This window comes from Xiphophorus couchianus, chromosome 9, assembly GCF_001444195.1.
Source record: "Xiphophorus couchianus chromosome 9, X_couchianus-1.0, whole genome shotgun sequence".
NCBI classification, from domain to species: domain Eukaryota; kingdom Metazoa; phylum Chordata; class Actinopteri; order Cyprinodontiformes; family Poeciliidae; genus Xiphophorus; species Xiphophorus couchianus.
Genome location: NC_040236.1, coordinates 4,151,047 through 4,177,121, shown reverse-complemented (window position 1 = coordinate 4,177,121; position 26,075 = coordinate 4,151,047). Strand labels below are relative to the sequence as shown.

At 43.0% G+C, this 26,075-nt stretch overlaps 1 protein-coding gene across 1 annotated transcript; it reads left to right on the top strand.

Moving 5' to 3' along the window:
• The first annotated feature begins 141 nt into the window (after window positions 1-141).
• Window positions 142-26,075, top strand: tut1 (terminal uridylyl transferase 1, U6 snRNA-specific). The gene is made up of 10 exons (XM_028028005.1): window positions 142-368; window positions 1,346-1,536; window positions 1,641-1,847; window positions 3,001-3,115; window positions 3,204-3,331; window positions 3,418-3,644; window positions 3,745-3,854; window positions 6,665-6,787; window positions 7,705-7,797; window positions 24,712-26,075. Exons 1-10 carry the CDS (start codon window positions 293-295, stop codon window positions 25,773-25,775), a joined length of 2,334 nt encoding a protein of 777 aa, XP_027883806.1. The 5' UTR covers window positions 142-292; the 3' UTR covers window positions 25,776-26,075.

Genomic DNA, 26,075 nt, shown 5'->3' with positions numbered 1-26,075 from the left:
ACACTGATTGGTTGTAATAATACAAATTTAAGCCACAGGTTTGAATAGTTCCTATAGTTCATTGTTATATACTGCTACAACCAACCGACTTGAAATCGCTTTTGCGTGGTAGGAACCTTGTCAGGAAAACATTGTCACACCCGAACAGATTTTGCTGGCGGACTGAACACAAACGAAGACCTGGCGCTGGAGGGAGATTTGACCATGGCGCAGTAAGGGTAGCTGCCCTCAAACTATCCGAGACTGAAGTGTTTAGGTGTTTCCATCAATTTTTAGATAAATACTGGCCGCCATGTCTTCAGACAGCGATATACAAACGACACCCAGAGGGTTCTGCTGCAAACTGTGTAACGTCAACTTACCGAACTGTGAGTAACATAAGCTAACCGGGGCACGCGCCTGTTTGGTTAAAAAGTTCAGCTTCAGGTCTTAACGCGTTTTAATTTTATTGGAAATATATGTATTTATGTGAACAGGCAGTCTAGTGGACAACTATGATGTGGTGGCAGCAGTTCAAAGATAACATTTAAGCCCACGAGTCGAAGCTATGATTGAAATGATCACGTTTTGGTTCAAACAATCAATCAACAATGTTGTTGTTGTGCAGCAGACAATGCAATTTACACAGAGGAAGTAAGACAAATTGTGTTGGATCCAAACATATTAATGGAAAGTTGGGTGGAAGGAGAAACTGTTGGAAAAAGGTGCACAAACAATAGGGATAACCAAAACACTGAGAGGACCCAGGACAGAGGCTACAACTGTAACCTTTGTTGTTCTCTCTCTTGTTCTGATTTGTTGGATTTTCAGTAAATTGATTTGACACTAAAAAAAAATATGTGCAAAATAAATCTGTTTGAAATGTTTGTTTCATCTTGCTGAGTTTTAGCACATTGAAAAATAATGGTCCCTGCACTGGGCATGGAGGAGGAAGTGTGACCGCCAGGTTCACTACATGGAACTGATTTTTAAAAGTTTTATTATAAAGCAAAACAAAACATAATGACTATGTAGGAGTTGTAGTTTAGCAAAATATCATTTGGAGCCTCTTGGCTTAAAACCCACCAATGTTTTTGAAGATAAACCAGAAAAATTAAGGATTTGTCAAAATTGTTTGTCACGTTTATTTCTTCATGTAACACTAATGAATTTAAAAAAATCTATTTCTACAAAATTGGAAAAATAAAAATGGGATTAAATTGTAGTCCTGTAGTTCACATTACACCAAACAGGTAATACATTTTTACAAGTATCAGACATGTTCTGTTACTCAAACGTAGTTATCTGGTCTGTCTAATAGTTGATTTTTTTCTTCTTCTTTTTTTTTTTTTAAATGACTATCCAGTGCCGAGTGTGGAGCAGCATGTGAAGGGGCGGAAGCACCAGACGCTGAGCGCCGTCCGCTCCACCAGGAAGAGCCACGAGGAGCACAGCGTGTTCGTCAGCGGCATCAAACCACAGATCTCCTCGACCGACCTGACCGAGTACTTTGAGCAGTTTGGGGCCATCTCTGACGTCATCGTGGATAAGGACAAGGTCGGTCCGCTTCGGCCGGTCGCAGTGTGCAGCTTTTGTTTTTGTGACGTTTATTAGAACTTCTTCAGAGCGACTGATGAGATGCTGAACTGTTCCTTTGCCAGGGGGTGTATGCCATCGTTCAGTTCTGTGAGACAGAGAGCATCCAGGCGACTCTGGCCTGCGTCGAGCACCGACTCAAAGGCCTGAAGCTGCGGGTTAAACCTCGGGAAAAGAAGGAGTTCAAACTGATTCCCAAGAAGAAGAACGATCCTCAGAGCCTCCAGCAGATCTTTGACCGGCTCAAGCCTGAGCTGTGTCAGCTTTCTTCGGTAAACCTCCACTTCATACCAGACTCGTTTTGCTGGAGCACATACTTCATATGATGTTGATGTCTTGCTTTTCTGTCACAGCTGGAAAATAGCATAATGCTGCCACACCATATTTACTGTCACCACACGCGGCCTTTCTTTTTTTGTAATTAGTCAAGAAGTTTAATTTTATTCTCACTTGATCTCTGCAGCTCCTCCACATCCCTGATTAACGCTCGCCCTGTCTAGCCTGTCGGTTTATCCACCATGTCTTGCTAGGTTAGCAGTAGAGTCGGGCAATGTGGCCGAAAAAAATGATCACGATGCATTTTTCTGTGTTGAACAATTTCAATCTTTCAAATGAAACAATGCAGTTCCTAGAATGGCAAGTTGAGCATGGTGGTCACTGCTGGCTAATATGTTAGTTCTGCTAAAGCGCTGCATCAACACAGTATTTATTGAAAGCTAATGCTAAACCGCTAACTTCAATTCAAATTACATCTGCTCTTGAAAGATTACATTTGACATTATAATTTACATGTTCAATAATCCTGTCTGTGTTTTCTGTCTTTCTTGTATGCTTCTTGTTTTAAATAAAGTTATGGGGGAAGAAAGAGGAAACGGACCTGCCTCCTAAACAGACTTCACCAAATTCAAAATAAGAGCATGAATATAAACGCAGTCGATAACCAAAACCTCGACACCGATCACAAGTTCACAAGACAACCAAGTAAATTATCACTACAGAGTTTATTTGAAAAAATGAATTCATGGGAAGCTTAGGGCGCTAAACGTTTTCAAAGCCAAGCTAAAAATGATCTCTGCCATTACCCACCACTGCAAGCTGAAAGAAATAAAAATAATAATTAGTAATTAAATAGTAAATAATTATGTTACAAGAAAACAAACAAAAAACTACAGTTGTTTTAAACCAGGAAAACATTGAGCTAATCCTGTGTTAGCTTGTCTCTTCTGTCTGTCCTTCTAAATTAAAGTTGTGTAGTATTGTGATGAAATGTAGAAAATCTCAAGGTGAATAAAATCTGCCAGTGTTCTAACGTTTATCTGACTCCATTGGATTCGAGTCAAAGTCTGGAAGCTGTTTAATGTAGTAAAATTGTGCATGGTTGATTGTTACTGACGCAGCTTTGGTCTACCCTGTGCTTCGTCCCAGGTGGATGCCCAGATGAAGCTGCTGGTGGAGCGACTCCAGCTGGGAGAGAATGAAAAGAAGGCCAGAGTGTTGGTGGTCCAACTCCTGCAGGAGGTCTTTGTTGAATTCTTTCCAGGTGACTGTCTCCTGCATGACCCTAGCATGAGAGATGTTCACTTTTCATGATGTTTAATGTCTATTTTCAACATTCCTGCGGGTTACAGACAGTCAGATTTTGCTCTTTGGTTCATCCGTCAACACTTTCGGCATTCACTCGTGCGACTTGGACCTGTTCCTGGACCTGGAAAACACCAAGACGTTCCAAGCACGGGCTAAGACCTCCACAGAGCAGGTCTGATGCTCTCACCCTCACCTCGACCTGTCCAGATGTTGCCCTGAATGGGTCGAGGTGAATCTTTGCTCTCCTCCTCCCTCCAGGCAGGCGAAGGCGTGTCGGACGACGGCCGCTCAGAGGACTCCATCCTGTCCGACATCGATCTGTCCGCGGCGTCTGCAGCCGAGGTCTTGGAGCTCGTGGCCACCATTCTGAAGCGCTGCGTCCCCAGCGTGCACAAAGTCCATGTGGTCAGCACCGCTCGCCTCCCCGTCGTCAAGTACCATCACCGCGAGCTCAACCTGCACGGAGACATCACGCTGAACAACAGGTTGGTGAAGAATATGTTGGGGGTTTTTTGTTGGGTTTTGTTTTTTAATCAATGCATTTTTCTGTATGTTTTGCTTTTCCCTCTGGTCTCTGTTGGGCAGACTTGGTGTGAGGAACACCCGCTTCCTGCAGCTGCTGTCGGGGCTGGAGGAGAGGCTGAGGCCTCTGGTGTTCACCGTCCGATACTGGGCCAAGCAGAAGCAGATAGCTGGTAGGATTCCAATTAAATTCCAAAAGACTTTATTGATCCCAGAGGGAGATGAAATGTTGTAACTCATATACATTTAAAAGAGTTACTGTAGATGGGGATGGCATCTTTAGATTTTCCATTTATAAATGTCAAGTATTGCATGTTCACTTAGGTTGTTATTCCAGTCTCTGACCAGCAGGTGTCAGTAGAACCACACATTCCTCCCTAACAATTCCTCTAAACTCATTTATCTTTCACTTTATTTCTTATTAATTTATTTTACCTTCTTTTTTTTTTTTTTTTACTTAAGCTTCGGCAAAGAATAAAGAAATCAAAATTACAGCTGCTTTTGTGTTGGGTCAGTAAACCTAAATGAAATCTTATTAAAGCCGTTCTTCACCTGAAGAGCACTAATTACCTTCGCTCTGCGCCAGCTCTCTTTGAACTGGAGGCCGGCGCCGCCGCCGCCGCCGGGCCTTTCATCAGAGTAGTCAGGCGAGCCTGATGACATGTAAAGCTGCAGCTTTGACCCAAAATGGCCGTCTGAAAGCAATCGCTTTGATCAGCGCTGGCAATTTACAAAAGACCCAATAATCATAGGAAATTATCGTGTGTTACAATGAAGTTTTCCCAACATCAAAACCGATTGTTGAACTCCAGTTCTATTAGTTTGATTGGGCTGTTTTATTATTATTATTATTTATTTATTTATTTTCACATTATGGCTGCAGTTCCAGTCAGATGTATAAATATATTCCTCATAGGCATGAAAACTGTATAAATATGAAAATTTTACTTACTTATTTTAAAGTGTGAAAAGGTAAAGCGACATAAGACTTCAATTTCTTTAATGCACAATATTTTTGCTTAAGCAGTTTTAATACGTGATGCATTTTCTCTAATCAGCGCACGGTCAGAAATATACATACAGCCTCAAATATAAACACTGCAGATGCAGCGATAAATCTACTGAGTTCCTTAATTTTGGGTGATATCAGTTGGTCAGTACTGGCAAATGAACAAAAAAAAATCAGTCAAAATAGGAATCAGCTGGTCAGGCTTTTTAAAGATCGGTTTGAAAACTGCAATCGGTGCAACTCTAATAAATACTGCACCGAGTTGCACCTGGACCTCGCCTCTTCCTGCAGCCAAAAGGTTCTGGAATAATCCTGGCTCCATACTTGACCGTTCTCATCAGCAGAACCAGTTCAGTTTATTTCAACTTGTTTCATCTTTTCAACATAGTTTGTAAAGTTTCAGCTGACTTCATGTCTCGGCCATTCCAGATTAACATTAGTCTGCTTTATTCACTCCAAGACTAGTTCCAGGGTGTGTTTAGACTAGTTCCAGAGTGTGTTTAGACTAGTTCCAGGGTTTGTTTAGACTAGTTTAGATTAGTTCCAGAGTGTGTTTAGACTAGTTCCAGGGTGTGTTTAGACTAGTTCCAGGGTTTGTTTAGACTAGTTTAGATTAGTTCCAGAGTGTGTTTAGACTAGTTCCAGGGTGTGTTTAGACTAGTTCCAGGGTTTGTTTAGACTAGTTTAGATTAGTTCCAGAGTGTGTTTAGACTAGTTCCAGGGTGTGTTTAGACTAGTTTAGATTAGTTCCAGAGTGTGTTTAGACTAGTTCCAGGGTGTGTTTAGACTAGTTCCAGAGTGTGTTTAGACTAGTTCCAGGGTTTGTTTAGACTAGTTTAGATTAGTTCCAGAGTGTGTTTAGACTAGTTCCAGGGTGTGTTTAGACTAGTTCCAGAGTGTGTTTAGACTAGTTCCAGGGTTTGTTTAGACTAGTTCCAGGGTGTGTTTAGACTAGTTCCAGGGTTTGTTTAGACTAGTTTAGATTAGTTCCAGAGTGTGTTTAGACTAGTTCCAGGGTGTGTTTAGACTAGTTCCAGGGTGTGTTTAGACTAGTTCCAGGGTTTGTTTAGACTAGTTCCAGAGTGTGTTTAGACTAGTTCCAGAGTGTGTTTAGACTAGTTCCAGAGTGTGTTTAGACTAGTTCCAGGGTTTGTTTAGACTAGTTCCAGGGTTTGTTTAGACTAGTTTAGATTAGTTCCAGAGTGTGTTTAGACTAGTTCCAGGGTGTGTTTAGACTAGTTCCAGAGTGTTTAGGATCATCTTCCTGTTGGATTTCCAAGTGTTCTTCCTTCTGAGGGAATTTGGTTAGCATATTCTAGAACAACCCAGGAAAAACCAAGACTTAAACCAATCAAAGCTATGAACATGCATTGATCAGCTTCACTGTCCACAGTGACATAATTAAAATTTATATATTTCAGTTTCTTTATAAGCTTCATTGTGCAGCTTAATAAAAGTGATATAAGAGAAAAAAATGTGAATAAATAGAGAGAGTTGATGAAGCTCAGCATCAGTTCAGATTTGAACCCATAAAGCAGCTGGCTGCTCGCTCACACGGCTTTTATTGGTTTACGCACAGCATGCTGGGTAAAAACGGCTGGATGTTGCTCATAGGGAGACGCTGCGCTGTGAGTCATCTCATATTGCAGTGGCTGCAGCAGGTTCAGTCAGATCCATGATGTTGAGAGGAAAAAAAAAACCAGCATATCTTACAGTGTCCTCACTTCCACAGAACATAATATCCTGATGTTTAAAACAGATTGAGCAGTCTTGGCTTAATTACTGCTCTGTGTTGTCGTTTCATCAAATGGCCTTTTTTTTTTTTAGTTTGTTTTTTCCAATTAACGATTAATCGATTACTAAATTAGCTGAAGATTATTTTGCTAATCGATTGCCCGTGACATTTTGGTGTCAGCTCTGATCTGATGGTGTAAAGTGTCTGGTTGTTTCCTGATAGCAGTTTGTCGCCTGCAGATAACCCCAGCGGCGCCGGCCCGCTCCTCAACAACTACGCCCTGACGCTGCTGGTCATCTTCTTCCTGCAGAACTGCCGGCCGCCGGTGCTGCCCACAGTGGACCAGCTCAGAGACATGGCCTGTAGGTGCTGCCTCGGTTCACCGACACCGGGCCTGCATGTGCAGAAAGCTCAGAGTGCTCTTATTTTATTAAAGGGAGAAGAAACACTGATTAACATGAGAACATTAGTCGGTCGTAAAACCACGTCGGCTGTTTCATTTTGTCAAAATGAAAACATTAAAACACATGATTCATGAGAAATACAAGATCAGACTCTCAACTGCACAATCATGTAAATCATTTGCTGCTGTGAAATTCATTCTGCCCATTAAGAGAAGAGAGGCTTGTTACCCAGGCGGTACATGTTCTAAACCCAGAGCATCAGTCAGAGCTGAGGGAGACCTGGTGACTCTGGAGGAGCTGCACAGAGCCGTAGCTCTGCTGGGAGAATCAGGGGACGACACATTTCTTTCACTTCCGATACCAATACACATATCTGAGATCCAGCATCGTCTGATCCGATACAGAAGACCAGCGCTGAATTGACTTGAAACGCTTAATTTCAAACAGAAACATAAATGTACTGAAATAAAAATGTATTTGATAACACTGCACCAGAACGGCACACAGAAAGACACTTACATACGTACACATAAAAACCGTTTAGTGTTACATAAGCATTGAATCCAATGTCTCTTCTTGATCTTAATGAATGAATTTTAATGTAGGATATAAATCCAGCTCTAACCTGTTCAATCTTTTCACCTTCATGTTGAAGCCACCAGTGATCAGATATGGTTTTCCACCATGTTTGTTCCTTTAGAAAGTTTTGTGGAACACCGTTCAGCTGCCGTCTCTAATTTGAACTCCAATGTGAGGTTTCCTCAGGATCTGAGCTGACTTCTGTCTCTAGCTATGAAATGAATTACTTTCTAATGTAAAAACAGCAAAAAAAATATTAGGAACCTTACTCTTGTTCATATGTTCATGTTTTGCAGGTGAGGAGGAGGAGTGTGTGATCGATGGCTGGAACTGCACCTTCCCCAGTCAGCCCATCGCAGTGCAGCCCAGCCAGAACACTCAGGACCTGTGTGAGTCCTCATGAACCAAACACAATTCATTTCCTTATTCAAATATTTACTGCTGTTTTTGTCTTCACACCAAGTCTTACAGGGAGTTAAGAGACAGTTGATTGTTTTTTCCACTAATAAAACTGGGTAAAAAAAAAAAAAAAAAACTACATCTGAAAATGGAAAGAGAACACACCACACTTTTCAGATTTTTGGTTTGAGAACTGAGAGCCAGTAACCATTTTCCTTCCACTTCCCAGTGAGGTTTTAGTTTTGTGGTGGAGTTTGCCAGATCAATCCAAAACTACACTGTGTTCCAAATTATTATGCAAATTGGATTTAAGTGTCATAAAGATTACATTTTTTGTTGTGCTATTAAATTTCTAGATGGTATTGTGTGTCAGGGCTCTTTGAATCACTATAATTAATTTCAGAGAGCTGGTTGATTAGTTTGTCTGATGAGCTCAATTAAAGGGAATCTACTTAAGAAGGATGTTCCACATTATTAAACAGGCCACAGGTTTCAATCAATATGGGAAAGAGAAAGAATCTCTGCTGACGAAAATCATCAGATAGTGTAGTGCCGTATGACAAGGTATGAAAACGTTAGATATTTAACGAAAACTGAAGCGTTATCATCGTACTGTGAAGAGATTTGTGGCTGTCAGATTTAAACACCTACTGAGACAGATTTAACAAACACAAGAAAGACAAGAGAGTTAGATTCTTTTGTACTCGCGAGGAGAACAGCCAGAGATGTTTTCAGTCACACATCTCTTCCGTTCTGAAAACATATGTGTCCGTTCTCCCTTTTTATTGCTGTTAGGATCCCTGTTACAGAGAGCGTCTCAAAGGGGTGGGGAAAACACTTCAATCACATAATTGCAACGCAAATGCTAGTCACTAACAAAACACTTGGTATCTACACACTAGATCATTCTGTTCTAGACACAGGATAACACAGAGCAAGTTGTACGTCTTCATGGCGACAGTTTTGTAGCTATCTAACAGGTCAAGGATGCAGAGCTTTCTGCTGAGCGATAACCTGTTGAAAGGTTATCGCTATCGGTTGTCTCTACTCTTCCTCAGAGAGGCCTTCTGAGAAAGGAATCAAAGTAATTCTACAACACGGAAACATTCTTTATGCTAAGATGAAACAAATAAAGGCGTATAAGACAAGAACATTATAAAGGTACATGAAACAACAAATATTTGATAATAATAAATACAATTTACCTAACATTCCCTCCTGTTTATCACATATTTGTTCCAATTCTCATATCCCTCCAAAACAGCCACTTCAAACGATTTCCAGCCAGGAGTTCATTTTTAGGAACGCAAATATGCTTACACTCAAGGATCGTATTCAGTCCACAGGTTAGGATCTGGATACAGGTCAGGAGAATCCTCATCAGAGTATTCTTTGTCAGTCTCAGGATCTTTGACTAACAAAGGATACATCTGTGCCATCCGGTCCTCCATGGGTGAAATTGCTGTGGTAATGAGACGGTTAAACAAGGAATGCAGACAAGGAATACAACAACATCCACACAAGGTTAGAATGGCAGCAAAGACTGCAATTGATACTAAGACAGAGGACACAAGGGTTCGGTACTTTCCAAAAACATCCATCCATGCATCCCACATGGAAGTATTCACTCCAGAGAGTTCTTTCATTTTGCCATTAAGGGTACGGAGACCTGAAATGGCCTTCGTCAGGCTCCCATCAGCTGCTGTGTTGTTTGACATAAATGTGCAGCACCTTTCTCCAAAGATGGCACACACACCCCCTTTTTCAGCTAGCAGCATGTCAAGAGCTATGCGGTTTTGGAAAGCCATTATTGAGGTAGTGGCCAGCTGCTCATGAACCGCCTTGAAACCAGCCTGTGTCCAGTTGCCCAGTTTTTGTATGTTGTAATGGATGTAATTAATTCTGTCTGCGTTTTTGTTCACCGTACACCACCAAACATCTGCAGAGAAACAGGGCTAAAGTCATTGTTTACAGTGATTACAGTAGTACACATGGTGTCTGAAAAATGTCCCAATCTTTTCCCAGACCCTGTTATATTTACACATGAGAAGTTACCCGGAGCTATCTTTTTAGAAAAAAAGGTTTCCTTTCATCTGCTGCTGTAAGGGGAAATATTGAATCATAAATCACACAGGTGCTATTAGGTTTAGTTTTAGTCATTACTTCTAATAGACATTGTTTTGTGATGGTTGCTGGAGTCACACGAAGGAGAGGCCTTGGTTCCATACATACTACACAATACCACAGTCGTTCCCTGATGACAACACAACATAAAAACAAAAACAACATATTTATTCGCCATTTCACTAAGTGTGCAAGCTTGTTCAGCTCCTAAAGACACTACCGGGTTGTGGACAATCTTCGCCAGTTTTGAGACGACTAAACTATTTGGTTTAGCCCCCTGTGTACGCTGGCCCTGTAGGTCGGTGAGCGTCCCAAACTGCTTTTTCTACTTTTGAAATGAAATGACCTTTTTACAGTGTGTCAAATGCACCCAACCTGACCTTTCTGCTATTTTTAAAGCAGTGGGGTGTAGTCAGCAACACCTGACTACAAAAAGTTTTTTTTATTTATTTTTTATTTTATTTTTTGCTGAGATTATGAACATGTTAGCATAAAAGTGCATCAAACCTAAACTATCAAAATGTTATTTAAGAAATTTAACGGAAAAGTGAAACTCCTAAGATTTAAAACAGTAAAAGTGTTAATTTTGATGATTCTTTACAGCTGCTAAAGACCCAAATTTTAGCTTCTCAGAAAATTAAAATATTAAAGACCAAAGAAAAAGGATTTTGAATAGAAATTTTACCACAGCAAAATAATCTGGCTCTTCATTGAGAGCTGTATGCAAGCATATTACAGAAAGGTGAGTGGAAGGAAAACTGTTGATTTAATGTTCCAATAGAATTTGGCACACTGTCTAAAGTACTGTCTAAACCCTTGTTTAAAGACCATTTTATCTCAGTATGTTTAGTAAGTAAACTTTCCAGATTTATTGTCAAGAGGATGATGAAAGTATGTCTGGGAGACCCAAATAGCCAATCAAGATCGAGTGCATAAACTGGACAGTACCTGGGCATTTTTGGTTGGCCAGTAGTATAAATTCCTTTGTTTTTTATTGGTCTTGTAGTCTATTGCAAACACAAAATTAGTATCTGAGAAAGTACATTTTGAGTTTTTCTTTGCCATCACTCAGCTACAATTATTAAACAATTTGTCTCTATAAAAAATTTAAAAGACATTCTAATTTACTGAGATGTATCTTTATTGTGACCCAATTAATCAATTGTCTGATGGATTTTAAATGATTAATTCTGTCAATTAACCTTTAACATGTTTTCTTGAACCAAAAGGTCAGAACTTAAGGAGAACAACAAATCAGTATCAACAAAAAAAACCTCGTCGAGTATTTCTGTGATTAAATTTTAAACAACCCAACCCCTCTGACAACATAACAAGTCTGAATATGGCCATTTTATGAATACACACATAAAGGACCTAATTATGTGTGTATTCATAAAATGGCCATATTCAGACTTGTTATGTTGTCAGAGGGGTTGGGTTGTTTAAAATTTAATCACAGAAATACTCGACGAGGTTTTTTTTGTTGATACTGATTTGTTGTTCTCCTTAAGTTCTGACCTTTTGGTTCAAGAAAACATGTTAAAGGTTAATTGACAGAATTAATCATTTAAAATCCATCAGACAATTGATTAATTGGGTCACAATAAAGATACATCTCAGTAAATTAGAATGTCTTTTAAATTTTTTATAGAGACAAATTGTTTAATAATTGTAGCTGAGTGATGGCAAAGAAAAACTCAAAATGTACTTTCTCAGATACTAATTTTGTGTTTGCAATAGACTACAAGACCAATAAAAAACAAAGGAATTTATACTACTGGCCAACCAAAAATGCCCAGGTACTGTCCAGTTTATGCACTCGATCTTGATTGGCTATTTGGGTCTCCCAGACATACTTTCATCATCCTCTTGACAATAAATCTGGAAAGTTTACTTACTAAACATACTGAGATAAAATGGTCTTTAAACAAGGGTTTAGACAGTACTTTAGACAGTGTGCCAAATTCTATTGGAACATTAAATCAACAGTTTTCCTTCCACTCACCTTTCTGTAATATGCTTGCATACAGCTCTCAATGAAGAGCCAGATTATTTTGCTGTGGTAAAATTTCTATTCAAAATCCTTTTTCTTTGGTCTTTAATATTTTAATTTTCTGAGAAGCTAAAATTTGGGTCTTTAGCAGCTGTAAAGAATCATCAAAATTAACACTTTTACTGTTTTAAATCTTAGGAGTTTCACTTTTCCGTTAAATTTCTTAAATAACATTTTGATAGTTTAGGTTTGATGCACTTTTATGCTAACATGTTCATAATCTCAGCAAAAAATAAAATAAAAAATAAATAAAAAAAACTTTTTGTAGTCAGGTGTTGCTGACTACACCCCACTGCTTTAAAAATAGCAGAAAGGTCAGGTTGGGTGCATTTGACACACTGTAAAAAGGTCATTTCATTTCAAAAGTAGAAAAAGCAGTTTGGGACGCTCACCGACCTACAGGGCCAGCGTACACAGGGGGCTAAACCAAATAGTTTAGTCGTCTCAAAACTGGCGAAGATTGTCCACAACCCGGTAGTGTCTTTAGGAGCTGAACAAGCTTGCACACTTAGTGAAATGGCGAATAAATATGTTGTTTTTGTTTTTATGTTGTGTTGTCATCAGGGAACGACTGTGGTATTGTGTAGTATGTATGGAACCAAGGCCTCTCCTTCGTGTGACTCCAGCAACCATCACAAAACAATGTCTATTAGAAGTAATGACTAAAACTAAACCTAATAGCACCTGTGTGATTTATGATTCAATATTTCCCCTTACAGCAGCAGATGAAAGGAAACCTTTTTTTCTAAAAAGATAGCTCCGGGTAACTTCTCATGTGTAAATATAACAGGGTCTGGGAAAAGATTGGGACATTTTTCAGACACCATGTGTACTACTGTAATCACTGTAAACAATGACTTTAGCCCTGTTTCTCTGCAGATGTTTGGTGGTGTACGGTGAACAAAAACGCAGACAGAATTAATTACATCCATTACAACATACAAAAACTGGGCAACTGGACACAGGCTGGTTTCAAGGCGGTTCATGAGCAGCTGGCCACTACCTCAATAATGGCTTTCCAAAACCGCATAGCTCTTGACATGCTGCTAGCTGAAAAAGGGGGTGTGTGTGCCATCTTTGGAGAAAGGTGCTGCACATTTATGTCAAACAACACAGCAGCTGATGGGAGCCTGACGAAGGCCATTTCAGGTCTCCGTACCCTTAATGGCAAAATGAAAGAACTCTCTGGAGTGAATACTTCCATGTGGGATGCATGGATGGATGTTTTTGGAAAGTACCGAACCCTTGTGTCCTCTGTCTTAGTATCAATTGCAGTCTTTGCTGCCATTCTAACCTTGTGTGGATGTTGTTGTATTCCTTGTCTGCATTCCTTGTTTAACCGTCTCATTACCACAGCAATTTCACCCATGGAGGACCGGATGGCACAGATGTATCCTTTGTTAGTCAAAGATCCTGAGACTGACAAAGAATACTCTGATGAGGATTCTCCTGACCTGTATCCAGATCCTAACCTGTGGACTGAATACGATCCTTGAGTGTAAGCATATTTGCGTTCCTAAAAATGAACTCCTGGCTGGAAATCGTTTGAAGTGGCTGTTTTGGAGGGATATGAGAATTGGAACAAATATGTGATAAACAGGAGGGAATGTTAGGTAAATTGTATTTATTATTATCAAATATTTGTTGTTTCATGTACCTTTATAATGTTCTTGTCTTATACGCCTTTATTTGTTTCATCTTAGCATAAAGAATGTTTCCGTGTTGTAGAATTACTTTGATTCCTTTCTCAGAAGGCCTCTCTGAGGAAGAGTAGAGACAACCGATAGCGATAACCTTTCAACAGGTTATCGCTCAGCAGAAAGCTCTGCATCCTTGACCTGTTAGATAGCTACAAAACTGTCGCCATGAAGACGTACAACTTGCTCTGTGTTATCCTGTGTCTAGAACAGAATGATCTAGTGTGTAGATACCAAGTGTTTTGTTAGTGACTAGCATTTGCGTTGCAATTATGTGATTGAAGTGTTTTCCCCACCCCTTTGAGACGCTCTCTGTAACAGGGATCCTAACAGCAATAAAAAGGGAGAACGGACACATATGTTTTCAGAACGGAAGAGATGTGTGACTGAAAACATCTCTGGCTGTTCTCCTCGCGAGTACAAAAGAATCTAACTCTCTTGTCTTTCTTGTGTTTGTTAAATCTGTCTCAGTAGGTGTTTAAATCTGACAGCCACAAATCTCTTCACAGTACGATGATAACGCTTCAGTTTTCGTTAAATATCTAACGTTTTCATACCTTGTCATACGGCACTACACTAAATGTATCAAGTAAATAGTGATGGTCAGTGTTTCTCACACTACCCTTTACATATTGTGAGGTTGTTGTGCCTTCATTCCACGGCAGTACTTCACTTATCGCTACATATGCCTCATAAATAACCCTTAAAAATTCTTGTAATGAGTTTGTAGCCCTTCATATCTGCGAAACATCAAGAAATGAGAAAAACAAAAACAATATGCAACAAAACTACAGATAAATGCACAGATGGACTAAGTACATGATCACAACTCAAAAGGCAGAGGAAAGCACTTTAAACTTTAGTTTTAGCTTAGAAAAGAGCATACAAAAGTTTTGACTGTTCGTATACTTTTTTTTTTTTTTTCTCCGAAGAGTTTTTGCGGCGCTAGTGGCTCGTATTTTTTTTCGACAGTAGGCAGACAGGAAGGAGGGTGAGGAGAGGGGGGAAGACATGCGGCAAAGGTCGTCGGAACCAGGAGTCGAACCCGCAACGTCCGCGTCGAGGACTAAGGCCTCCAAACGTGGGGCGTGCTAATCCTCTGCGCCACCACAGCACGCCCCAACTGTTCGTATACTTGATTGTTTCTGAGATAAGTTAGGAAACTGTCTAAAAACACAAAGAAAACCTCAAAAAAGCCATTTCTAGTAGTCATTTGTAAACATTCATAAAAAGTCCTTCTCCCATCCTACAAACAAGCTTTAGCTGGTCTGAACCAGGTGTTTATGTACATATGTGGGAACATCTGCGATAGCTGGTAGGTGCAGCCTAAAATACCTCAAACAATAATCATTACATCAGGATGAGACAGAATGGGGAAAAAAAAACAAAAACTAAACAATTATATAACAGAAACACTTCAAGTTGAAGCCCGAGAGTGGAAAACAGGACTTAGTCAAGATCTGCAAACATGATTCCAGGAACTGGTTAAAATAAGATCTAATTTTACAAACAGATCTTACAGATCTTACAGATTTTACATACAGTTATTTGTATGGATAACTGCTAAAATTACATTTTTTTTGCTGACAATATACTGGATGAGCCTGGGGGAGAGGTAACAATGTTGCAGGATTTAATACAGTTCGTCTTTCAATAGTTAGATGGGGTTGAGATAACTGCTAAAATTAAAAATGTTTTGTTGACAATATACTGGATGAGCCTGGGGGAGAGGTAACAATGTTGTAGGATTTAAAACAGTTCGTCTTTCAATAGTTAGATGGGGTTGAGATAAGAGAGTGGACATACATGAGAGATGCCTGGCAGGTGATAAGAATGTCATATTTGTCTGCAATAGTAGTGCTGAGACCACATGTGGTACTTTTAATGTTAATGGATGGGACAGAACTATAGGAGCACTAACTTCTACTGCCATAGAATGACAGCTCTCACACAGCGAGGCAAGGCGCACGCCACACTATCTAGTTTAGAAGAGAAATATGTTATTGGTCTCATTTTATCACCATGTTGTTGAACCAGTACCGAAGTCATAAAATGACCTTTACAATCTACCATCTGAACAAAAGGTTTTTTGTTTTTTTTTTAGTTTGGTGGAGCCAGTGCAGTACTTGATACAAGGGCCTGCTTTATTCTACAAAGGGCCTCTTCTGCTTCATCTATCCAAACCAGAGGGGGGGACATTTTTAAGATCTTCTTCATACATACATTTTTTTATATATATATATATAAGTTTCAATAATGTCCAATTCCCCCCTCAAACATTTCAAAAATAGAGATTCCAGTGTATTAAACCCAGGAAGCAACGCCGAGTTTCTAAGTTAGAGTTTCACTATCACACATTCCTTTGTATCGCATTTGCATAATAGTTTGGTTGTTTACATCTACCACTTTCATTTATTCTAATGCTGCTACTGTTAGTTATTTGATCGATTAACCTTGTACCTCTAAAGAATTGCTACCTATTATTGTCGTCAAATTTCTCAAGGTAAAACACTTCTATTTTAACTCCTGCCAAATGGCCATAGTTGGTTCTTCTTACTTTCTCAATGAAAATGAACCATTCCAAAATTAAATCAAGTTCTCAAATTCCTTAATTTCCCTCAATTTTATTAATTTAATTATTAATCAATTAATCCCAGATTAAAAATTTCTAAAGTCCATTCTAGAAAACACATTACTTTTATTAATTTTTAATCAATTCAGAGTAACTAGCTACATTTACTAGGATGGCTCAAAGTATCAAATTTCACTGAACTTTGCATTTCAAATTCACTATATTTTCAAATATCAAATGGTTAATAATTTGATTACTCACTTCCTATATACAGTTTGTTTGCTATTTTTATTTTTACATTTTCTTTTCTGTTCTAATCACACATATTCATATTATGTAATCACAAATCAACAATAACACAACAAACAAAGCATGAAACATTTAGTCTAGTCGTGGTCAGTCTTAAATTGTCAGTCTATTCACATAATTTTTCTTTTTGCTCAAATTGTTCATCAAATTTTACTGAAGCTACAAGAATTTTCCAAATGTTTTAGCATTTTTTAAATGTTTTAACGTTTTAAACTTTAATTTCCAAGATCTTATATTAATTAACATGTGCACTTTCTAAAAGGATATCTCTCAAGCTCATGTTAGGACCTAATCGTTAATAATTTCCTGCTGCAGAAACTTGTCACCAATTTCAATAACATGTAGATTCACTTCTTTTTCTCAGAATGAAACTGTAATTTAAATATTCAATTGAAATGGAGCAAATACTTTAACGATCCACAAAACACTACTGTTTAACTATAATTATCAACACTTAGAGATTTTAAAACAAATTTCTTCAATCAGAAAAACCCTTAAGTTTCAGCTTATTTGCAAAACTTAATAGTTCAAAGACCTCTTTCCTTCTTTCTATTTTGTTTTCAGGATTATTTTATTTCGTCAAAGATCCATGCCCTTATTCTTAAAAGAAAAGTTTCAAAACAAACAGAATAATTTATTTTCAGCATGATTGAAACCTTCAAGATTACCCCATTTACCCAAAACATTTCACCTTACAGTTGTAAAGTTCGTTATCCTTGGTGCTGTAGAACATCAAATGTTTGTCTTTAAGCTGTTCCACACTTTTTTTTTTTTAGATTTCTTTTCCCCATCTTCCCTTTTTAGTGCTAATTCTAACCAAAAATCTACATTGTCATACCCTTCTTTGCACATTTTCTTTGGATTTGACTTTGTTTTTTTTAGACGGCCGTCATAGTTATAGTTTGTTATCCATTTATCTAAATGTTTTATTTTACCCGGATCCTGTTTTTCGACATATTTCCAGTCATTTGATCTTAAACTGTCTGTTGGCTTATTTTTACTTATCCCTTTCCCCATTTTTTATGAAATTTGGCCCAGTTTGTCGACGCCTAGGGAGTCCTAAAAACTGGGGTTCTGTTCAGTAGGCCAGCAATTGAAACAACCTGTTGAGGTAACCCACGCTTCAACTCTTTCGAGTGGGGGTTCTTACCTCTGCATCCTCAAGAGGTTTGCTGGTTACAATCCTACTGTTTTATATGAGGTAAAATACCAAATGGTATTTCTACCTCCAATCACTCGCACAATCACACACTTTTTTTTTTTTTTTTTTTTTGTCGCGGAACTGTTCTTGCAGGACTCTGCTCGTCGGGCCCCATCTCCCAGAGCAGGAAGGCTCCAGGCTCCGTCCACCTAACCACGGGATTTTGCGCGAGGACTCCGCCGTCCTCCACAGATTTGGTGCAATATTTTTACCTGTTAGAGTCCAGAATTGACAGGGTTTTCTGTGCGCGCAATGACCTTCAGTCACTAGCCACTTTTAAACAAGAATCACTCACCCCCGTTGTCTTTCCCTGGAGCACCGTCAACAGTCAGATCCCAGCAGGCAGGTCGAGCTCCAGCCCTTGAACAGGATCTGATAAGTTTCCACTAGGAAACTTGCCGTGCGCACAATCTGTACTGGGGTCCACCATGCCTGCAAGAATCCTTCCGGTATATTGGTCTCCAGCTCTCGAAGGACCAAGTAACAACTCAAAGACAAAAAGAACTCATAATTGATTACAGGAGGAATAAAACGGACATTACACCACTAACCATTGGGGGAAAGTGTGTGGAGAGGGTAGCTGATTGCCGTTTCCTGGGGGTCCACATTGAGCAGGACCTCACATGGAACATGAACACTTTCGAGCTGATAAAAAAGGCCCAGCAAAGACTGTACTTCCTGAGGCCATGGCCAGGGTGTGAAGAGTCATTTAAAATGTCCAAAACTTTCTTGTGGAGCCTGGAAGTGTAAATCTGTTCCATAGTGGGGAGGGGGCAGCCTATGGTTCTCTCTGCTGCCCTAACAACCCTCTGGAGCGCCTTCTTGTCCGCGGATGTGCTACTGCCGTACCAGACACACAGACTGTACGTGAGCACCCTCTCTATGGAGCAGTGATAGAAGGCCTGCAGCAGGTCTGAGGGGAGATGGTTCTTCTTGAGTATTCTCAGAAAGTACAGTCTCTGCTGTGCTTTCTTCAACAGCTCCTTGGTGTTGGTGCTCCAGGTTAGCTTGTCCTCCAACTCCATGCCCAGAAACCTGAACACTGGGACCCTCTCCACACAGGTCCCACTGATGGTGAGAGGCTGGATGTCCATTTTGTTCTTCCTGAAGTCGATCACCAGCTCCTTTGTTTTGGAGGTGTTGAGGAGCAGGTTATTGACTTTGCACCACTCTGACAGCTCATCCCTGTACTCCAGCTCCCCCTTCCCGCCTGAGATGAGACCAACAGTCGTGTCATCTGCAAACTTTATGATCTTGTTGCTGAGGTGCTTGGAGACACAGTCATGAGTGTAGAGGGTGTAGAGAAGTGGGCTGAGCACGCAACCCTGTGGCGATCCGGTGTTCAGGCTCAGAGCAGTGGAGGTGTGGGGGCCCAGTCTGACCCTCTGGGAGCGACCTGTTAGGAAGTCCAGGATCCAACTGCAGGTGGCTGATGGGAGCCCAAGGTTTGCTAGCTTGGACACCAGACGTTGCGGAAGTATAGTATTAAATGCTGAGCTGAAGTCCACTTCAATCACATAATTGCAACGCAAATGCTAGTCACTAACAAAACACATGGTATCTACACACTAGATCATTCTGTTCTAGACACAGGATAACAGAGAGCAAGTTGTACGTCTTCATGGTGACAGTTTTGTAGCTATCTAATAGGTCAAGGATGAAACTGTTTTCAACTGTTGTTGAAAACAGTTTCTCTGCTCTTCCTCAGAGAGGCCTTCTGAGAAAGGAATCAAAGTAATTCTACAACACAGAAACTTTCTTTATGCTAAGATGAAACAAATAAAGGCATATAAGACAAGAACATTATAAAGGCACGTGAAACAACAAATATTTGATAATAATAAATACAATTTACCTAACAGTGGCTGATTCAGAACAAAGATGGGTTTGTACAGATAAAGGCAAAATGAGGAAGGCTTCTGTTAGACAAATTCATCGGATTAAGAGAGCAGCTGTTAAAATGTCCTTACAAAGCAGCAAACAGTTATTTGAAGCTGCTGGAGCCTCTGGAACCTCAAGGTGGAGGATCCTCCAGAGGCTTGCAGTGCATGAAGCTACTATTGGGCCCCTAACCAGAGGTCACAAGCAGAACCGGTCGCAGTGGGCCAAGCTGTACATGAAGATTAATTTTCAAACAGACTTGTTCACTTATGACTGCTGTGCAACCCTGGATGGTCCAGATGGACGCAGTAGTGGATTGGTGGTGGATGGCCACCACATCCCAACACAGCTGTGACGTCAGCAAGGAGGTGGTGGAAAATCATGAGGAGAGAATCATTGGTCGGCCCCTTCAGAGTCCATTAAAGTCTGAAAGTGACCTCAGCAAAGTATGTGGACTTTCTGACCGATCACTTTCTTTCATGGTTCAAAAAGAAGAGCCGTACCTTACATAGCAAAATCATCTTCATGCATGACAATGCACCATTTCATGCTGCAAGGAATTACCACTGTGTCATTGGCTGCTATGGGCATAAAAGGGGAGAAACTCATGGTGTGGTCACTATCCTCCTCTGACCTCAACCCTATTGAGAACCTTTGGAGTTTCCTCAAACAGAAGATCTGAATGCAGTTCATATCAAACCAGCAGCTCTGGGAAGGTTTTCTGACATCCTGCAGAGAAATTCAAGCAGAAACTTTCCACAAACTCACAAGTTCAATGGATCAAGAATTGTGCTGTGATATCAAAGAAGGGATTCTATGTTAACATGTAACTCAGTCTGTTATGATGTTTTTGATTGAAATAGCTTTTGATTTCAGTACATGTGAACACTTAATGCTGCACATTCAAAGAATGACTGTTTGCAGTTCTTTATAATCCATAAAATGTTTAGAAAATCTGCTCTGCATAATAATTTGGAACATTTTGCATTTTGAGTTTTTTATTTTTGGAAAAAATACTGTTGTCATGGGGAGCTTTGTTCAGTAAAATTTGATTTATACTGTAATAGATCATGACTTGAAAATTATACTTACAATCATTTGCATTGACCATTTAGGAAAATATGAGAAAATATCACTTGCATAATAATTTGGAACATGGTGTATTGACACCAAGCTGGTATGAGTTTCAGATCAATATTATAAGATCAATACTATGGTTTCAGATTCCGTCTTGAAATTTTGTTTTATTTTTATATCTTGGTTTCTCAATTTTTCTCCATTTTGTTTTGATTTGCTCTCAAATGATAATTTTTTTGGTTCTTTGCATTTTTTTATTTTTTATTTATTTTTAAATAAATAATTTTAATACTCCTCCATGGGCTGCCACCTTATCGTGGTGGAGGGGTTTGAGTGCCCCAATGATCCTAGGAGCTATGCTGTCTGGGGCTTCATGCCCCTGGTAGGGTCACCCAAGGCAGACAGGTCCTAGGTGAGGGACCAGACAAAGTGCAGCCTGAAGACCCCAATGATGAGTAAAAACATTGGACTTGGTGTTCCCTCGCCCGGACGCGGGTCACCGGGGCCCCACTCTGGAGCCAGGCCTGGAGGGGGGGCACGATGGCGAGCGTCTGGTGGCCTGGCTTTTACCCATGGAGCCCGGCCGGGCTCAGCCCGAAGAGGAAACATGGGCCCCCCCTCCCATGGGCCCACCACCCGTGGGAGGGGCCAAAGGGGTCGGGTGCACTGTGTGATGGGTGGCGGCCAAGGGAGGGGACCCTGGCGGTCCGATCCTCGGTTGCAGAAACTGGCTCTTGGGACGTGGAATGTCACCTCTCTGATGGGGAAGGAGCCGGAGCTAGTGCGTGAGGTTGAGAGGTTCCGGCTAGAAATAGTCGGTCTCACCTCGACGCATGGCTCTGGTTCTGGAACCAGTCTCCTTGAGAGGGGCTGGACATACTTCCACTCTGGAGTTGCCCAGGGAGAGAGACGTCGGGCAGGAGTGGGCATACTTGTTGCTCCCCATCTCGGCGCCTGTACGTTGGGGTTCACCCCGGTGAGCGAGAGGGTAGCATCCCTCCGCCTACGGGTGGGGGGACGGGTTCTGACTGTCGTTTGTGCTTACGGGCCGAACGACAGTTCAGATTACCCACCCTTTTTGGAGTCCTTAGAGGGGGTACTGGAGAGTGCTCCTCCTGGGGACTCCCTTGTTCTTCTGGGGGACTTCAACGCTCACGTGGGCAACGACAGTGAGACCTGGAGGGGCGTGGTTGGGAGGAACGGCCCGCCCGACCTGTACTCGAGCGGTGTTCTGTTGCTGGACTTCTGTGCTCGCCATGGATTGTCCATAACGAACACCATGTTCAAGCATAAGGGTGTCCATATGTGCACTTGGCACCAGGACACCCTAGGCCGCAGTTCGATGATCGACTTTGTCATCGTTTCATCGGATCTGCGGCCGTATGTCTTGGACACTCGGGTGAAGAGAGGTGCGGAGCTGTCCACTGACCACTACCTGGTGGTGAGTTGGCTCCGGTGGTGGGGGCGAAAGCCGGTCAGACCTGGCAGGCCCAAACGTGTTGTGAGGGTCTGCTGGGAACGTCTGGCAGAATCCCCTGTGAGACGGAGCTTTAACTCCCATCTCCGGCAAAACTTCGAACACGTCCCGGGGGAGGTGGGGAACATGGAGTCTGAGTGGACCGTGTTCCGTGCCTCCATTGTCGAGGCGGCCGATCGGAGCTGTGGCCGCAAGGTTGTCAGTGCCTGTCGCGGCGGCAACCCTCGAACCCGTTGGTGGACACCTTCGGTGAGGGATGCCGTCAGGCTGAAGAAGGAGTCCTATCGGGCCTTTTTGGCCTGTGGGACTCCGGAAGCAGCTGATGGGTACCGGCGGGCGAAGCGACATGCGGCTCGGGCGGTTGCTGAGGCAAAAACTCGGACGTGGGAGGAGTTTGGAGAGGCCATGGAGAAAGACTTCCGCACGGCTTCGAGGCGATTCTGGTCCACCATCCGGCGTCTCAGGGGGGGGAAGCGGTGCAGCACAAACACTGTTTATAGTGGGGATGGTGTGCTGCTGACCTCTACTCAGGACGTTGTGGGTCGGTGGGCAGAGTACTTCGAAGACCTCCTCAATCCCACCAACATGCCTTCCACTGAGGAAGCGGAGCCTGGGGACTCTGGGTTGGGCTCTCCAATCTCTGGGGGCGAGGTCGCCGAGGTGGTTAAAAAGCTCCTCGGTGGCAAGGCCCCGGGGGTGGATGAGATCCGCCCGGAGTTCCTTAAGGCTCTGGATGTTGTAGGGTTGTGTTGGTTGACGCGACTCTGCAATATCGCATGGACATCGGGGGCAGTTCCCCTGGATTGGCAGACTGGGGTAGTGGTCCCCCTGTTCAAAAAGGGGGACCGGAGGGTGTGCTCCAATTATAGAGGGGTCACACTCTTAAGCCTCCCTGGCAAGGTCTATTCAGGGGTCCTGGAGAGGAGGGTCCGTCGGATAGTCGAACCTCGGATTCAGGAAGAGCAGTGTGGTTTTCGTCCTGGTCGTGGAACACTGGACCAGCTCTACACCCTCGGCAGGGTCCTGGAGGGTGCATGGGAGTTCGCCCAACCAGTCTACATGTGTTTTGTGGACTTGGAGAAGGCGTTCGACCGTGTCCCTCGGGGAGCCCTGTGGGGGGTTCTCCGGGAGTATGGGGTACCGGGCCCTTTGATACGGGCTGTCAGGTCCCTGTATGACCGGTGTCAGAGTCTGGTCCGCATTGCCGGCAGTAAGTCGGGCTCGTTTCCGGTGAGAGTTGGACTCCGCCAGGGCTGCCCTTTGTCACCGATTCTGTTCATCACTTTTATGGACAGAATTTCTAGGCGCAGCCAAGGTGTTGAGGGGATCCAATTTGGTGGCCTTAGGATCTCATCTCTGCTTTTCGCAGACGATGTGGTCCTTTTGGCTTCATCAGATCGTGATCTGCAGCTCTCGCTGGAGCGGTTCGCAGCCGAGTGTGAAGCGGCCGGGATGGGGATCAGTGCCTCCAAATCCGAGGCCATGGTCTTGAGCCGGAAAAGGGTAGAGTGCCTTCTCCGGGTCAGGGGGGGTGTCCTGCCCCAAGTGGAGGAGTTTAAGTATCTCGGGATCTTGTTCACGAATGGGGGAAGAAGGGAACGGGAGATCGACAGGCGGATTGGCGCAGCGTCTGCTGTCAAGCGGGCGCTGTACCGGTCCGTCGTGGTGAAGAGAGAGCTGAGCCAAAAAGCGAAGCTCTCGATTTACCGGTCGATCTACGTTCCCACCCTCATCTATGGTCATGAGCTTTGGGTCATGACCGAAAGAACGAGATCGCGGATACAAGCGGCCGAAATGGGTTTTCTCCGTAGGGTGGCTGGGCCCTTAGAGATAGGGTGAGAAGCTCAGTCATCCGGGAGGGACTCAGAGTAGAGCCGCTGCTCCTTCACATCGAGAGGAGCCAGTTGAGGTGGCTTGGGCATCTGGTCAAGATGCCTCCTGGACGCCTCCCTGGTGAGGTGTTCCGGGCACGTCCCACCGGGAGGAGGCCCCGGGGAAGACCCAGGACACGCTGGAGGGACTATGTCTCTCGGCTGGCCTGGGAACGCCTCGGGATTCCCCCGGAAGAGCTGGAAGAAGTGGCCGGGGAGAGGGAAGTCTGGGCCTCCCTTCTGAAGCTGCTACCCCCGCGACCCGACCTCGGATAAGCGGAAGAAGATGGATGGATGGATGGATGGATAATTTTAATATGTTGATAAAGCATTGTGAAGACACATAAACATCATACAAATTCTGTCTGAGGTTTGAACTCAATAATTCAAAGGAAAAAAATACCTAAAAGTCAGAAGTTGTCAATTTGGATGAATCAGTTGAGGTTCGGATGGAACAAGCTTTGTCTTCTTCACATTGGATATTGAAGGGTTTTTTTTGTTTGATTAATATTATCAAACAAAAATGATACATATTTTCTTCTCATTTATTTTATTTTTCCTCTGACATTTTACTTGTTCAAAATAAATCAGGGTTTCACTTCCTCTCGTGACTCTTGGATGTTTGACTTGTCCTCCTCCCAGGTTCTCTGCTCGCCGGCTTCTTCTCCTTCTACGCACAGTTTGATTTTCCCAGCAGCGTCATTTCCCTCAGGCAGGGCAGCGCGCTTCCAATCACCGACTTCCTGTCGCAGACTAAAGACGGCGAAGTACCGCCGGAGGGGCCACCCTCCGAGCCTAAGCTGGGCCCCCTGAACCTGTTGGACCCCTTCGAGCTCTCCCACAACGTGGCGGGGAACGTGAACGAGCGCTCGCTGCACAGCTTCCAGAAGGCGTGCCAGGAGGCCGACAAGTTCTGCCGCAGCCTGCGCTACCAGAACAAGAGCGCCAAGGGCAAGTCGTGGGGCCTGGCCCGCCTGCTGGCCCCGCTAGGCCACGTCCAGCAGGCCAACCCGGAGCGGCTCGTCATCACCGTCCCCTTCAGGTCCGCTGCCCTCCCAGAGGGGCTCCGCGGGGAGCTGCACTCGGCAGGAGACGGTTTCAGGCTGCTGTGGTCCAGGAAGGTCTGCTCTGCCGTGGAGGTGGTTCTGAAGACCGTCCTCAGGTGTGAGCTGGAGGCTTCCACTGCATCCGGGGCGGAGGAGATGGAGACCACGCTTGACGACAGCACCCAGAGCGTGGAGTCTCACAGCGATGGCAGCCCTCAGCGCGTGGGCGCCAAGAGGCCTCTGTCGTCCGGCAGCGACGACTCAGCGACGCCTCCTGGCAAAAGGCCGAGATTGGCGAGAACGGCGAAGGACGACTTCCCGCCCTGGGTCTGTGTCCAGAAACACGCGGTGTGGGTGGGCAGGCGGAAGGTGAGACGGGAGCTGGTGAAAGGTCCGGACAGCAGACCTGAGGGCAGCTGCCTGGAGCTGGAGTCCCAGGTCACAGCGTCCATCGCCGACAAAGAGCCGGAGCTAAAGGACCCCTTGGAGTTCAAGGTCTGCCCCCAGACGGTGGGTGGGACGGAAAACACCAGGCTGCTGCTGAATGTGGAGCCAGGAAGTGACAAGGCGGGGGTTTTTCATGACTTCTTTCACTTCCTGGAAGTGTTTGTTCCCAAGATGGTGGAGACGGTGCTGGAGAGCGGCGCGGGCAGCGCTTAGCGCCAGACCCGCTTCACATCCTTCACCAATGACGACACAAAACAAACTCTGGAGGGAACAGGGAGGAGATCTACTAGTGGTTAATATTCAACTGCTCATTTCTTACTGTATAAATGTCAAGTTAGTGTTTTGTTTTATGCCGTTTGTCCTCTGAGTTGATCAGATCTTCCTCTGATGGTTGAGCCTCTTTTAAAGTTTGAGACTTGGCATTGCTCTTGGTTTGATCTACTTTCTATGGATCCTTCCAAATTATGAAAAGGGCTCATATGAAAATAAATAAATACAATTCTCATTCTGAAA

Coding starts and splice junctions, on each gene's coding strand:
- tut1 (XM_028028005.1), top strand. CDS start 293: ATGTCTTCAGACAGCGATATACAAACGACACCCAGAGGGTTCTGCTGC. Junction 1,537..1,640: donor TCATCGTGGATAAGGACAAG/GTCGGTCCGCTT, acceptor TTCCTTTGCCAG/GGGGTGTATGCCATCGTTCA. Junction 3,645..3,744: donor GACATCACGCTGAACAACAG/GTTGGTGAAGAA, acceptor TCTGTTGGGCAG/ACTTGGTGTGAGGAACACCC.